This window comes from Sorex araneus, chromosome 5, assembly GCF_027595985.1.
Source record: "Sorex araneus isolate mSorAra2 chromosome 5, mSorAra2.pri, whole genome shotgun sequence".
NCBI classification, from domain to species: domain Eukaryota; kingdom Metazoa; phylum Chordata; class Mammalia; order Eulipotyphla; family Soricidae; genus Sorex; species Sorex araneus.
This window is the reverse complement of record NC_073306.1, coordinates 182,976,978-182,989,651: the sequence shown is the minus strand read 5'-3', so window position 1 is coordinate 182,989,651 and position 12,674 is coordinate 182,976,978. Positions and strand designations below refer to the sequence as shown.

At 37.1% G+C, this 12,674-nt stretch overlaps 1 protein-coding gene across 8 annotated transcripts in view; it reads left to right on the top strand.

Annotated features, from left to right (window-relative positions):
* The window catches only part of CLOCK (clock circadian regulator), an 89,551-nt gene that overhangs the window by 64,852 nt on the left and 12,025 nt on the right, over positions 1-12,674 (top strand). For 6 of the 8 annotated variants that reach the window (XM_055140876.1, XM_055140881.1, XM_055140875.1 and 3 more), the window contains 6 exons: positions 4,559-4,700; positions 5,744-5,844; positions 6,411-6,500; positions 9,169-9,321; positions 10,058-10,267; positions 11,103-11,308. In XM_055140876.1, the coding sequence (XP_054996851.1) occupies positions 4,559-4,700; positions 5,744-5,844; positions 6,411-6,500; positions 9,169-9,321; positions 10,058-10,267; positions 11,103-11,308 (902 nt within the window). The remainder of the gene's footprint in view (positions 1-4,558; positions 4,701-5,743; positions 5,845-6,410; positions 6,501-9,168; positions 9,322-10,057; positions 10,268-11,102; positions 11,309-12,674) is intronic. The other 2 variants (XM_055140878.1, XM_055140880.1) reach the window with 2 other exon arrangements.

Genomic DNA, 12,674 nt, shown 5'->3' with positions numbered 1-12,674 from the left:
TATCTTACAGTTTGTTTTTAATTATTTCATCCCAATTAAAAACAAGGCTTGATAATTTTTAAGAACTTGTTTTGTTTTGTTTTGTTTGGGGGGCACACTGGCAGTGCTCAGAGTTACTCCTGGCTCTGTACTCAGGAATCACTCCTGGCAGTGCTTGTGGGACCATATAAGATATTGGGGATTGAGCTTATGTTGGCTATGTGCAGGACAAATATTCTATATATGATATCATCACTCCAGCCCCAAGAACATTTACTTTTTTTAATATTTCATTTTAGTTAATTTTTATTCTTATTTTGAATTTAGGATATAGGGATGAGATTTGATCATCCTTGTGAAGCAGGTGCTCAGCCTCTTGTACTATCTCTGGCCCTTGCTTGCTTGTATTACTATGTTTAAAATTTTTTTTTTGTTTTTTTTTGGGTTTTTTTTTTTTTGCTTTTTGAGTCACACCTGACGATGCACAGGGGTCACTCCTGGCTCTGCACTCAGGAATTACCCCTGGCGGTGCTCAGGGGACCATATGGGATGCTGGGAATCGAACCATGCAAGGGAAATGCATTATCTACTATGCTATCACTCCAGCCCCTGTTTAAATTGTTTTTTGTTTTACAATACTATTAATTTTGGTTTCTCATAGACATAGCACTGTAGCACTGTCATCCCGTTGTTCATGTTCATCTATTTGCTCGAGCGGACACCAGTAACATCTCCATTGTGAGACTTGTTGTTATTGTTTTGGCATATCGAATATGCCACGGGTAGCTTGTCAGGCTCTGCCGTGTGGGCGGGATACTCTTGGTAGCTTGTGTGGCTCTCTGAGAGGGATGGAGGAATCGAACCCGGGTCAGCCATGTGCAAGGCAAACGCCTTACCGGCTGTGTAATTGTTCTCATAGACATAACTGGGTTAATGTTATATAGTAAGATTATATATTAGGAATACAATTTCATACCTCTTCAAAATGTATGTTGCCATATCTGAGTACCAGTATCCCTTCCACCACCACCCATTGGTCCTTGAAACTCTCTCCCCTCTCCTCACAATCCCTCTGGTAACCACAGCACTATGGTCAGAGTCCGGGGGTTTGGTTTTGTTGGGTTTTGTCTGTTCCCTTGCTATCTACATTTCTTTCATGTTTTAAAAAAGTGATCTTTATTGTAGTTTTCAGATAACATGGATATAGTAGTGTTAAGGTTTATGATTTTGATAAATAAAAAATTTGACAGTGTCTTAAATCAAGTAGTGACTTAAGTCAAATAGTGACACTTAATACACCTCATCCTCCTTCCCTACCCTCTCCCTCTATTGCTTGGTAATTTTAGTTCTCTAAATGAAGGCAAAGAGTTTATTGTCACTTGATATAGTCCATTGACTTGTTTTGTTTTTCTGTATACCACAGATGATGGAGATCATCTGGCATTTATCCTTCTCCCTCTGAATTATTTCATTTATTTCATTTACATGATACTCTCCAGCTCCATCCATGTTGCAGTAAATTGCAAGCTTTTATCTTTTTTGCATGATATTCTGCGTGTGTGTGTGTGTGTGTGTGAGAGAGAGAGAGAGAGAGAGAGAGAGAGAGAGAGAGTTAGAGAGAGAGTTGAGTATTTGAGTTGTTTCCATATATCCTAGCTGTTAGTACTGCAGTGAACATATATTTTTGACTTAACATTTTTGTGTTTCTTGAGGTAGATGATAACCTTGCAAGAAGTGGAATTGATTGCCAAAGGATATGGGAATTAGGATGCAATTGAGACGAAGTAAAAAATGTAAACAAAGTATTATGTCACATAGTCATTTTTCCTTTATATTGTGACTTAGAATACAGTCTTTATTTTTTTCTGTACTTACATAAATGTGTTACCCTTTTATGTGACTTCCCCCAAATAAGAACAAGAACATCCTACCCTCCCTCCTTTCCCCTTTCTCTTTCTCTTTGTTTCCTTGCTCTTTCACCCTCTCCTTTCCCCTCTCCTCTCTTCCTTCTTTCCTTCCTCTCTCCCAGGCATCACATATGTAAGACAAGTACTTTACCATTGATTCACATCTCCAGTCCAAACCCTTGTTTTTTTATACATTGCATGTGGATGGCCTTTGAGGGGACACTCCTCTCTGTCATGGTGAAAAGGGAAGAAAAGATTGGGTAAACTTGGCATATCAGCAGGTAAAATTAAGTATTTGATAATAGTAAGTATTCTCACCTATAAATGATTATCAGCTGAGAGAAAGGGATACAGATTAAGAGTAGTAATAAAGGTATAGAATAATAAGCAAAAAGTGAATATGCTAGAAATTTAACATCTGCCTAGTGTTGTGTACACTTTCAGTGGATCTCTTTAAATCCACTCTATTCAAGGGAACATTTGAGTAAGTGAGCTGGGAGAATCCATTAGGAAAGTAGTTTAAAATTCAATTTGATTTTGTTGTTAGAGGTTCTTCAGTGTTTAGTAAATGGCATGAAGTTGTGATTGAGTAGAAGTGAACGGTTACTGGAGAAGACTAGTTCCTAGGAAGCTTGAAAGACTAGGATGGGATATAGAAGGAGTTATCCAAATGGAGATTAAAATTCCAAAGAGTGGTCTAGTGTAATGAAAAGGATGATTTTGAGTAATTACATGCTAAGTTCCAAAAATGCTGATAATACCTTGTCTATAATTTATAGTATCGTCTTTATTCTGTTACTTCTCATTTTTATACTTATTAAATATAAAACATACATAACAAATGTACCATTTTAACAAATTGTGAAAGTACAGTTCAGTGACGGTAAGGACATTTGGCTACAGTGCATTGATCACTACCCTCCATAAACACTCATCACTCCAGACTGAAATTCCCTACCCATGGAACGGTAACTTCCCATTCCTTCGTCTCTAACCACTGGCACTCACACAGTGACTGTCTTTGTGACTCTGACTCAGTGGTACCTCATAGGAGTGGAATCCTGCATGCTGGAGTGTATGTCAGAATTTACTTCCTGTTTTAGGACGAATAATACTCTGTTGTGTACATACCATGGAATACTGTCATTTCATCAACTGATACACTTGAATTGCGTCCATTCTTTAACTACATTGAATTCAATGTCATAGTTTTTTTATCTTTTAATATTGCTTAGTATTCTTTTAGGCCCCTGCATGGTTAATTTTTATGAATAATATTGTTGTGATATGAGTGTACAGTATTGTTTTATGTTGGCTTTCAATTATTCTGGGTATGCCCAGAATTGGAATTGTTGAATCAGGGTAATTCTGTTTAGTTTTTGTGGGTTTTTTTTGGAGCCATCATTCTTATCTTCCATAATATCTGTACTGTTTTATGTTCCCACTAGCTGTGCACAAGGCTCTATTTTTTCCTCTTTTCACCAGAAAAAAAATAGAGAAAATAGGCAGTTTGGGGTTTTTTGTTATAGCCATCATTATGGGGTGAAATAGTATTTTATTGTAAGTTTGATTTCTAAATCATTAGGAATATTGAGTATTTTCATGTATTTATTGGCCACTGTATCTCTTTGAAAAAATGCAGTAAGATCTTTTCCTATTTTTAAAATGGAATTTTATTTTCAACTGTTGTGGGAGTTCTTTGGTATTAATCCCATGTCAGATAATGGATTTGTGAATATTTTCTTCTATTCCCTTCCCTGGTGTTCTTCCAGTTTGTTCATAATCCTTTGACATATAAAGTTTTTTATTTTGATGAAGTCCACTTTATCCATCTTTTCCATTTTTGTTTGATCCTTTAGTGTCATATGCAATAAATCATTACCCAATTCAGTGTTGTAGCTTTTTTCTCTTACAACATTGCTTAGTATTCTTTTAAGCCCTTACAATGTTTGAGTTAATTTTTATTTTGTGTGTGTGTCGCACACAGTGATGTTCAAGGTTTAATTCTGATTCTATGCCCTGGGATTATTTCTGGCAGTGCTCTGAGGACTGGATGTGTGCAAGGGATAGGGACCATATGTGGTGCTAGGGATAGAATCCTGGCTATCCGTATGTAATGCAGGCCCCTTAACCCCATATGATCTCTCTGACCCTTGAGTTAATTTTTGTATGAGACAAGTTTTATTCTTTTTCATCTGTTGTTTCTTTAAATAGAGAGGTAAGCCAGTACTATCACTATAAAAATCAATATCTGTGGGGAAGAGTCTTTCCAAGCAGTTTTCAGGGGGGCCCTGGGGCCACTGCCAGCTATACTCAGCCTACCTATCATATAGTATGGGTCAACACTTGGGCCCAGTGATGTGGTGCTGCTAGGTTAGCAGTGTGGGGGCTGCCAGGCTAAACCCAGAAGTGCTTGGGCTATGGGTGCCATAGATAGAATGGCACCCTGTCCTTACACACACATGCAGAAGCATCCCTGACCCAGGGCAGCCTACCTGCCAGCCCCACATTTTCATTTCTGTACCTAATACATACATAGGTAGGTACTTCCTTTGCCTTGTTGTGGAAAAAAATTTTGACTTCATCAAAATTAGCGGGAGGGATTAACAAGTGGTTTAACTAATTGGAATCTTTGAATTAATAAAAACATTAATTTTATTCTGCCTCCTTAGAGCCAAGATTCTGGGTCTGATAATCGTATAAACACAGTCAGTCTTAAGGAAGCTTTGGAAAGGTTTGATCACAGCCCAACCCCTTCTGCCTCCTCCCGGAGTTCAAGAAAATCATCTCACACAGCAGTCTCAGATCCTTCCTGTGAGTACCTTTCCTTGAAAGCTCACTTTCTTCCAAGAGATGCTCCTTAATGATACGAGCAACTGCTATCTGCAGTGTCCAGTGGACACTGTTCTATAGCAAGAGTTTGCGTTTGAAATGTAGTGACCTCTGCAGCACATAAGAGATACTTTGCTCACTTTGGCAAAGAATTAAGTTATTAAATGACTTGTGAAATACTAAAGGTGATATTATTTGTTTTTAACTGTCCCTCGAAGAGAAAGCAAAATTACACCTTTATGCTATAAAGTCAGTCACTGTATCACTGTCATCCTGTTGCTTATCAATTTGCTCGAGCGGGCACAGTAAATTTTGATTCATTGTGCTTAATCTAAACTTCACTCCCATTTTCTCCCTCCTCAGCCCTTGGCAATTGCCATTCTGTTCTCTGAATCAATCAACTTTTGATTATTTTAGTTGCCCTCACATAAGAAGTCAGGCAGTATTTGCCTTTGACTTATTTCACTTGGTGTGATGTCTCAAGTTCCTTCATGTTGTTGCATAGACAGGTTGTTTTTTCATGTTGGCTGTTGTGAATAATTCAGCATTGAACTTAGGAGCATCTGAAGTTTTGGTTTCAACTCTTTTGGATATATGAATCCCAAAAGTGGAATTGTTGGATCATCATCGGTGGTAGCTCTATCTTGAATTTTTTTTAGAAATCACCACACAGTAATGGTGCCATTTTATATCACCACAAGCACTGTGTAGAGGTTCCAGATTCTTGCCAAAACTTAGTAATCATGTTTTGAATAATAGCCATCTATACAGGTGTAAGGTTTTTGTGGTTTCAATTTGCATTTCCCTGATGTTAGCAGTGTTAAGCATCTTTTCATACACCAGTTATTCCTGTCTTCTTTGGAGTGGTCTCTATGCAAGTTAACAATACAGTTAGGTGGGTTTTTTTTTTAATTTTAGAGTTGCATGATCATTTTTTTATAATTGAAAAGTGTTTTGAGCTTTTGTTTTGAAAACTGTATTTTCTAAAGTACCGATTCTATTCTGTCTTTGTTAATTAAACTCAGCAACACCAACAAAGATCCCAACCGATACTAGCACTCCCCCGAGACCGCATTTATCAACTCATGAGAAGATGGCACAGAGGAGGTCATCATGTAGTAGTCAGGTAAACTCTTGCATTACTATTGTTCAGAATAGAGATTTTTTTTAAAAAAGAAAAAAATCATCTAAATCTTCAGAAATTCATTAGTCTACTGTCCCTTTTTATAAAAATGTAAAAGCTGTTATTATGTAACACTCAAGCTCTTTTTGTGAGGTAATTGTTAACATCTTTTAAATTGTTTTTTAGGTTAAATGCAGATATACTATTAAAAAAAATCATTCAAACACGTTTTTGTTTTTTTGTTTTGGGCCACTGTTAGCAGTGCTCATGGTACAAGGATCGAGCCCAAGCCTCTTGCATGCATAGCATGTTCTCCTGCCCACTGAGCTGTCTTGGACTATTTTATATCTTAAGTTCTTACACTAATCACCTTTAGTCAAATTCAGCCAGTTTCACTGAGAGCCCATGGAAGATTATGTAGCAGGAGCCTAGGAAGATAAGCAGGAGCAGGCATTTCCAGTGGAAAAGGAGAGACAGTTAAAAAGACACCATGGTGATATTTCTAGTTGAAATACTCATGTATGGGAACAAACACCAATTCAGTGTTACTTTTTTTATTTTGCTTCTAGTCCATAAATTCCCAGTCTGTTGGTCAGTCATTAACACAGCCAGTGATGTCTCAAGCTGCAAATTTACCAATTCCACAAGGCATGTCCCAGGTATTTTGTTTTTGTTTTTCAGTTGAGTATTTTTAAATAATACATTGCTTTTAAACTAATGAAGATTTTTTTAGAAATAAATATTTATAGATGTAGTGAATCTCAACTGTGGGCTTTTAAAATGAGGATATTTTTGATCATTGATGATTATAGACCGCCACTGTCCCTTAGTATAGCTAGGGATACTAAAAGTCTTTGTGGATATATGACAGTTCCATGCAGTCAAGATTTATCTTGCTTACTATGCTGTAACTAACTGCCCTACTTTGCTCCCTGCCTTTATGAGAAACATCATAAATATATGTTAAACGGCTGTATATTTTATTTTCATGGATATTGTACTTAGGAAATAAATAATTTCATACAGTCATTCATTTATCATATTTAAGAACCCTGAGTTTTTTGTATGTATCAGTTATCACAGATGCTGAATATAGATACGTAATATCTATGCTACAAGACTTGTATATAGAGATAATAACAACTTCATTTACAATATCATATAATCTATGCTCAAAGTAAATAGACTAGTATTTGAGCACATTATATGGACCATTTTAATGCAACCTAAGAGAGTAAAGGAAAACTTTCTAGAGTTACTGACTCCTCTGAGTTCTAAAGGAGGGCCTAAGTAAATTACCCAGATAAGGGAAAGTTGTTACAAAATAGACACTAAGTTATTTTGATTATAACTTTCTCAGCTTGTCATTTTTGCTGCTCGCAGGTTCTAAGACACATTAAAAATATTAATGATTATTAGTAGAAAGTCACTTTTTCTTTTTTCTGTTTCATTTTGCATTAAACTACTTTGACTTAAGAATGTCTTACTTTCCAGTAATCATAGTTAACAATAGGTAGAAACAATATTTTTCTAAAAATAGCTAAATAATTACTTAAATCAGTGTTTCCCAGATGGTCTCCCATAAAGAATCATGAAAATAGTGAGGGCTGGGAGGGGGCACAGCATGAGGCTAGGGGCCAGCTGGTAAGACAGGGTGGAGGGTGGGGCACTGGACGGAAACAGGGTCAAAAGGAGCCACGGTCACAAATGGGCTGAGAAACACTGGTTTAAAATATAAGTATGACTATAATATGACACTTGTATTATAGTAAGGCTATGACACTGGTACAAATGTATTGATACTAAAAATTACCTAAAAGTCATCATTTGAATTTCTCGCTCGTAATCTAGCCTAATTACCATATAGGCTACTTATTATTAAATGTTACAGTTGCGGTTTTTAACGGCATCAAAAACTTTTTGTGAAATTTAACAGAATTTTTATGTATTTAGACTTGCTTTCAGTACTATTAGTTTATTAATCTCAAGATATGGAATACTAAATTTGTAATATTTTCTTTCCCTAGTTGGTTATTTCAGTCTCTGAAATCAAGATTTTATATTTTGAAAATACTTAGTATCCTTAATACAAACTGCTTAAATGAAAAGGATTTGGGAAAAGGGGTAGTCACATTTCTCTTTTTTAAGTGCATTTACTGTAGGAGACTTTAAGATTTTCAAGATATTCTGAATATTCAAGAAGTAGTTAATCGAGCCTGTGTAGATGTCAGTGGTAAGGCAGCCCCAAGTCTGGCTGAGTTCAGATAGTAGTAAGTAGAAGCTGCTCGTAACTCAGGTAAAACGGAGAACCGCAAAATAGAAAACTCTCAAAGTAGAACTGGACAGCTTTGTTGTCATTTTTAAGTGCTTTCTCTAAAATGTAATGTTTGTTTGTCTGGTAAATAATTTCAATTGAAACTATGAGTGAAAGTATTATACCAGGTTGGTTTAGATGTTTATACCTTCTAATAAGGTGCACTAAGGTGACAGTCTAGGGATGCCAGAATATGATATGAAGAATTAAACTACCATTTTACTTGGTAAGGGGTAAAAAGGTTCAGTAACTTGGATTCTGAAATGGCAGAACTCAGTTGTGGTAGCAGGCTCATAACTCATTGGAGCTCAGGTCATCTAACATTAGTGTCCTCTTGTACTCTTAGTCAAGATCAAGTTAGAAATCAAACTATACCAGAAATCTGAACCAGAATAACATAAAAAGAAAATCATTCACTACTAAGCGTAGAGAATTCTAAAGGGTACAGACTAGATGGGTGCACAGAGCTCAGTCACGGGGAGAGCAGTTGGGAGACCTGCGCCCTCTCCTAGATGTCTGCCCTCTGCTGCTGTACTGGCCTTCGGATCCCATTTGGGCATGTGTGACTATAGAGATGTCAAGAGAAGTCACTGAGGTTATCACGGACCAGGGCAGGAGAGCAGGAAGCCGCCCACTGGGGTGTCTCACCTGTTGGTGAGTTGCCCACAAGGATCAGTGGAGGCTTGTTAGAAAGCTCCTGCACCTGTGCTGCTGGGACTCCCTAGGAAACTGCCCATGTGCGATGGACATGCAAGAGAGCCAGAACAAGGAGCACCTGTCTTCACAGGCGCTTCCCTGTCTTCGGCACTTCAGTACGTAGTGCTGAAGGGACTGAATTTGTGCCTGCTGGCTAAAAAGAAATATTTATAGGTCCCAGCTCCACCACAGAGGCACTGTATTAATTAATAACTAGCATAACATTAACGATAGCAAGCTTACTTTTCAAATTGAACAATTTGGAGGAATAAGTAATTCTAAAATGTGTTATACTTTTTCCATACATGGCCCTTTAGTTTCAGTTTTCAGCTCAATTAGGAGCCATGCAGCATCTGAAAGATCAGCTGGAGCAGAGAACACGGATGATAGAAGCAAATATTCACCGACAACAGGAAGAACTAAGGAAAATTCAAGAACAGCTTCAGATGGTCCATGGTCAAGGGCTGCAGGTAAGTTGTTGTATTTGACGCGTGCCATTCACTTTTTTTTCCTTTTTAGGAAACTTTATTTTTCTTAATTTAAATTGAGATTTAAGAGATACATTTCATTTGTTTAATTGAATAAATACTGGTTACCTATCCAATTATTTTTAGTTTCTAAATATAACTCATTTCTAAGGATTTATATAAATATAACTCCCTCAGTATGCTTGTTTTTATCAATGGAGACTAGGACTTTGGTAAGGGGAAATTTTAAGTGAAAAGCTACTACTTCCAGTCCCTTACGCCTATATAAATAAATAGTACAGCTTTCATTGCTAACATTCTGGAAGGAATACTAATAATAACTACTTTTTAATGTCATAAAATACCAGTGATGAATGCAAAGCTACTGGGCCAGTCTTATGATTGGGCCTGCATTAGAGCCATGCTAGGTGATAAAACAAAATTCCTTAACATATAAAATGCTCAACTAAGGAGTGGTTTTGGATCTTATAACATTTTTTCTTATATATGGAAACATGATAGTATAACTAGAAAGGCTAATACGAAGTGTCACATTTAATCAATAATTGTTATTGTTAATTGTTAATGTCTTCCTTATTGCTTTCTTTGTGCACTTAATTTGCTTTGCTTTTCTTTTTTTCAGTGCTCTCTTTCTTCTTTGTTGTTATCTATAATGTTTTATGTAATGTTTAATGTTCATGAAAATGTAAAGATTTCAATGTAATCTTTATCTTTAAAGATGTTTTTTCAACAATCAACCCCTGGACTGAATTTTGGTTCTGTTCAGCTTTCTTCTGGAAATTCATCTAATATCCAGCCACTTGCATCTATAAATATGCAAGGCCAGGTTGTTCAAACTAACCAGATTCAAAGTGGAATGAATTCTGGACACATTGGCACAAATCAGCACATGATACAACAGCAGACCTTACAGAGTACGCCAAGTCAGGTAACTAGAACAAATACCATAGATTTGAGTATTTCGTGATTCAAACATATACCGCTGTGAAAACAGAAATAAAGTTCTACTTTGAACTACATATACTTCAAAATTTAATAGTTGTTATTGTTCTGTTGAGAGTGTTTATTTTTTACTTTGTGTAATTGTTGGTAAATTATTGAATGATAAATTGTGATGTTTTAGCAGAATTTTGCAGTTTGTTTAAAATGAGCATATAATACTTCTGTATATTGGAAAGGTTTGACTTGCAGAGGTTGAATGAACAGGAGACATGTTACATGTTATACCATGTGGAGAGTAGATTGTTGGGGCAGTAGTAGTTTAATCAGTATTCTAGGAAATTGTGGTAATTGATACATATCTGTGACTATAAATCTGTAGGTTTAAAATGAAATACATAAAAATGTGTAGTGTTGGGATAGAGTAATAGTACAGTGGGTTGAGCACTTGCCTTGCATGTAGCTGACTTGGGGTCCATCCCTGGCACCATATATGGTACCCCTGAGCCCCACCAGGCGTTATCCCTGGGCATGGAGCCAGGAATAAGCTCTGAAGTCAGCCAGGTATGGCCCAAAACAAAAGTAGTGCACATTTAGCCAAAATTCTTTTTTGTATGTTTTATATCATCCCTGTTCAGATCTGCCTTTTTAGTATGACTTATCTTGCAGCCAAATATTTAAAACTAATCCATTTTGATTCTTTTGTAGTAGATTGTCCAGAGTAATACATTATACCTTGTTTTCTACCATGCCAGTTGCTATCCAGATGATGTATACTTTCTGAATATTTCTCCTACTCTTTGTCAAATTATTTCTTTTTCTAGCAGAGTCCACAAACGGTCCTGAGTGGGCACAGTCAGCAAACGTCTCTTCCCAGTCAGACACAGAGCACTCTGGCCACCCCGCTGTATAACACTATGGTGATTTCTCAGCCAGCAGCTGGCAGCATGGTCCAGATGCCATCAAGCTTGCCACAGAACAGTGCCCAGAGTGCAGCCGTGACAACTTTCACTCAGGATAGGCAGATCAGGTACTTGGCATTTTTCACTCATCTTCCAAAGTTGTGAGTGGATTCATCCAAAAAAGATCATTTAGTTTTAAAATATCTTATTTAGGTGGCTATTCACTCTAGTCATTGTTCTTAATTTGAAATTAAAAATAAAATGCAACACTATAGCACAGCGGGTAGGGCGTTTGCCTTGCACGTGGCCAAGCTGGGTTTGATTCCTCTGTCCCGGCAAGCTACCGAGAGTATCCAGCCCCAACGACAGAGCCTGGCAAGCTACCTGTGGTGTATTCGATATGCCAACAACAGTAACAAGTCTCACAATGGAGACGTTACTGGTGCCCGCTTGAGCAAATTGATGAACAACCGATGAACAATGGGACGACAGTGCTAACAGTACTATTTAGGGGTTAAAAAAATTATTTAAAAAATAAATTTTTAAAACATTTTTCCTGTCCAGAAATATACTCTCAAACATTGTACCATATTTGTTCTGCAGCACACATTTCCAGCTTTGTGTAAGACTTTATTAATTAATTATTTTTTGTTTTTTGGGTTACACCTGGTGTTGCACAGGGATTACTCCTGGCTCTGCACTCAGGAATAACTCCTGGCGGTGCTCGGGGGACCATATGGGATGCTGGTAATTGAACCCAGGTTAGCTACATGCAAGGCAAATGCCCTACCCACTGTACTATCTCTCCAGCCCCTTGTGTAAGACTTAATATGCAAACATAGGTATTGGTGAATTGTGCGGTGATAGTATTTAGAAGAGATTATGTATGTTATGGAATGAGTTTCGCTTACCATTCTTGAATTTAAGTACTACACTAAGTAATCAAACTATAGCACTGTAGTACTGCACTGTTGTCCCGTTGTTCATTGATTTGCTCGAGTGGGCACCAGTAACATCTCCATTGTGAGACTTGTTACTGTTTTTGGCATATTGAATACGCCACAGATAGCTTGCCAGGCTCTGCCATAGGGCAGGATACTCTTGGTAGCTTGCCGAGCTCTCCCGAGAGACAAGAATTAAATCCGTGTCGGCCGCATGCAAGGCAAATGCCCTCCACGCTGTGCTATCACTCCAGTCCAATCAAACTATATTTCTTTTAATTCTTATTTTAAAAGTTGTATTAGGATCTTTTCTTCCTTTCTAGATAAGGGGGGGGGAGTGAATTTTTCACTTATTTGGTTAAGAGCTTAATAAAATCAAAGATATGGCAAGGGCTTCTGAATGCAAGCCTTTTGTTAGTTTTCAGAGCTCTAAATCAAAGTTTAAATATATACGCCTCTAAACTTTTCTTGACTGTTTTAGAAAAACTGCCGTTTATGGCTTATTTTAGTGGGAGTTCAAATAGCAACTTAAAAATCATTTTTTTTTAAAGAG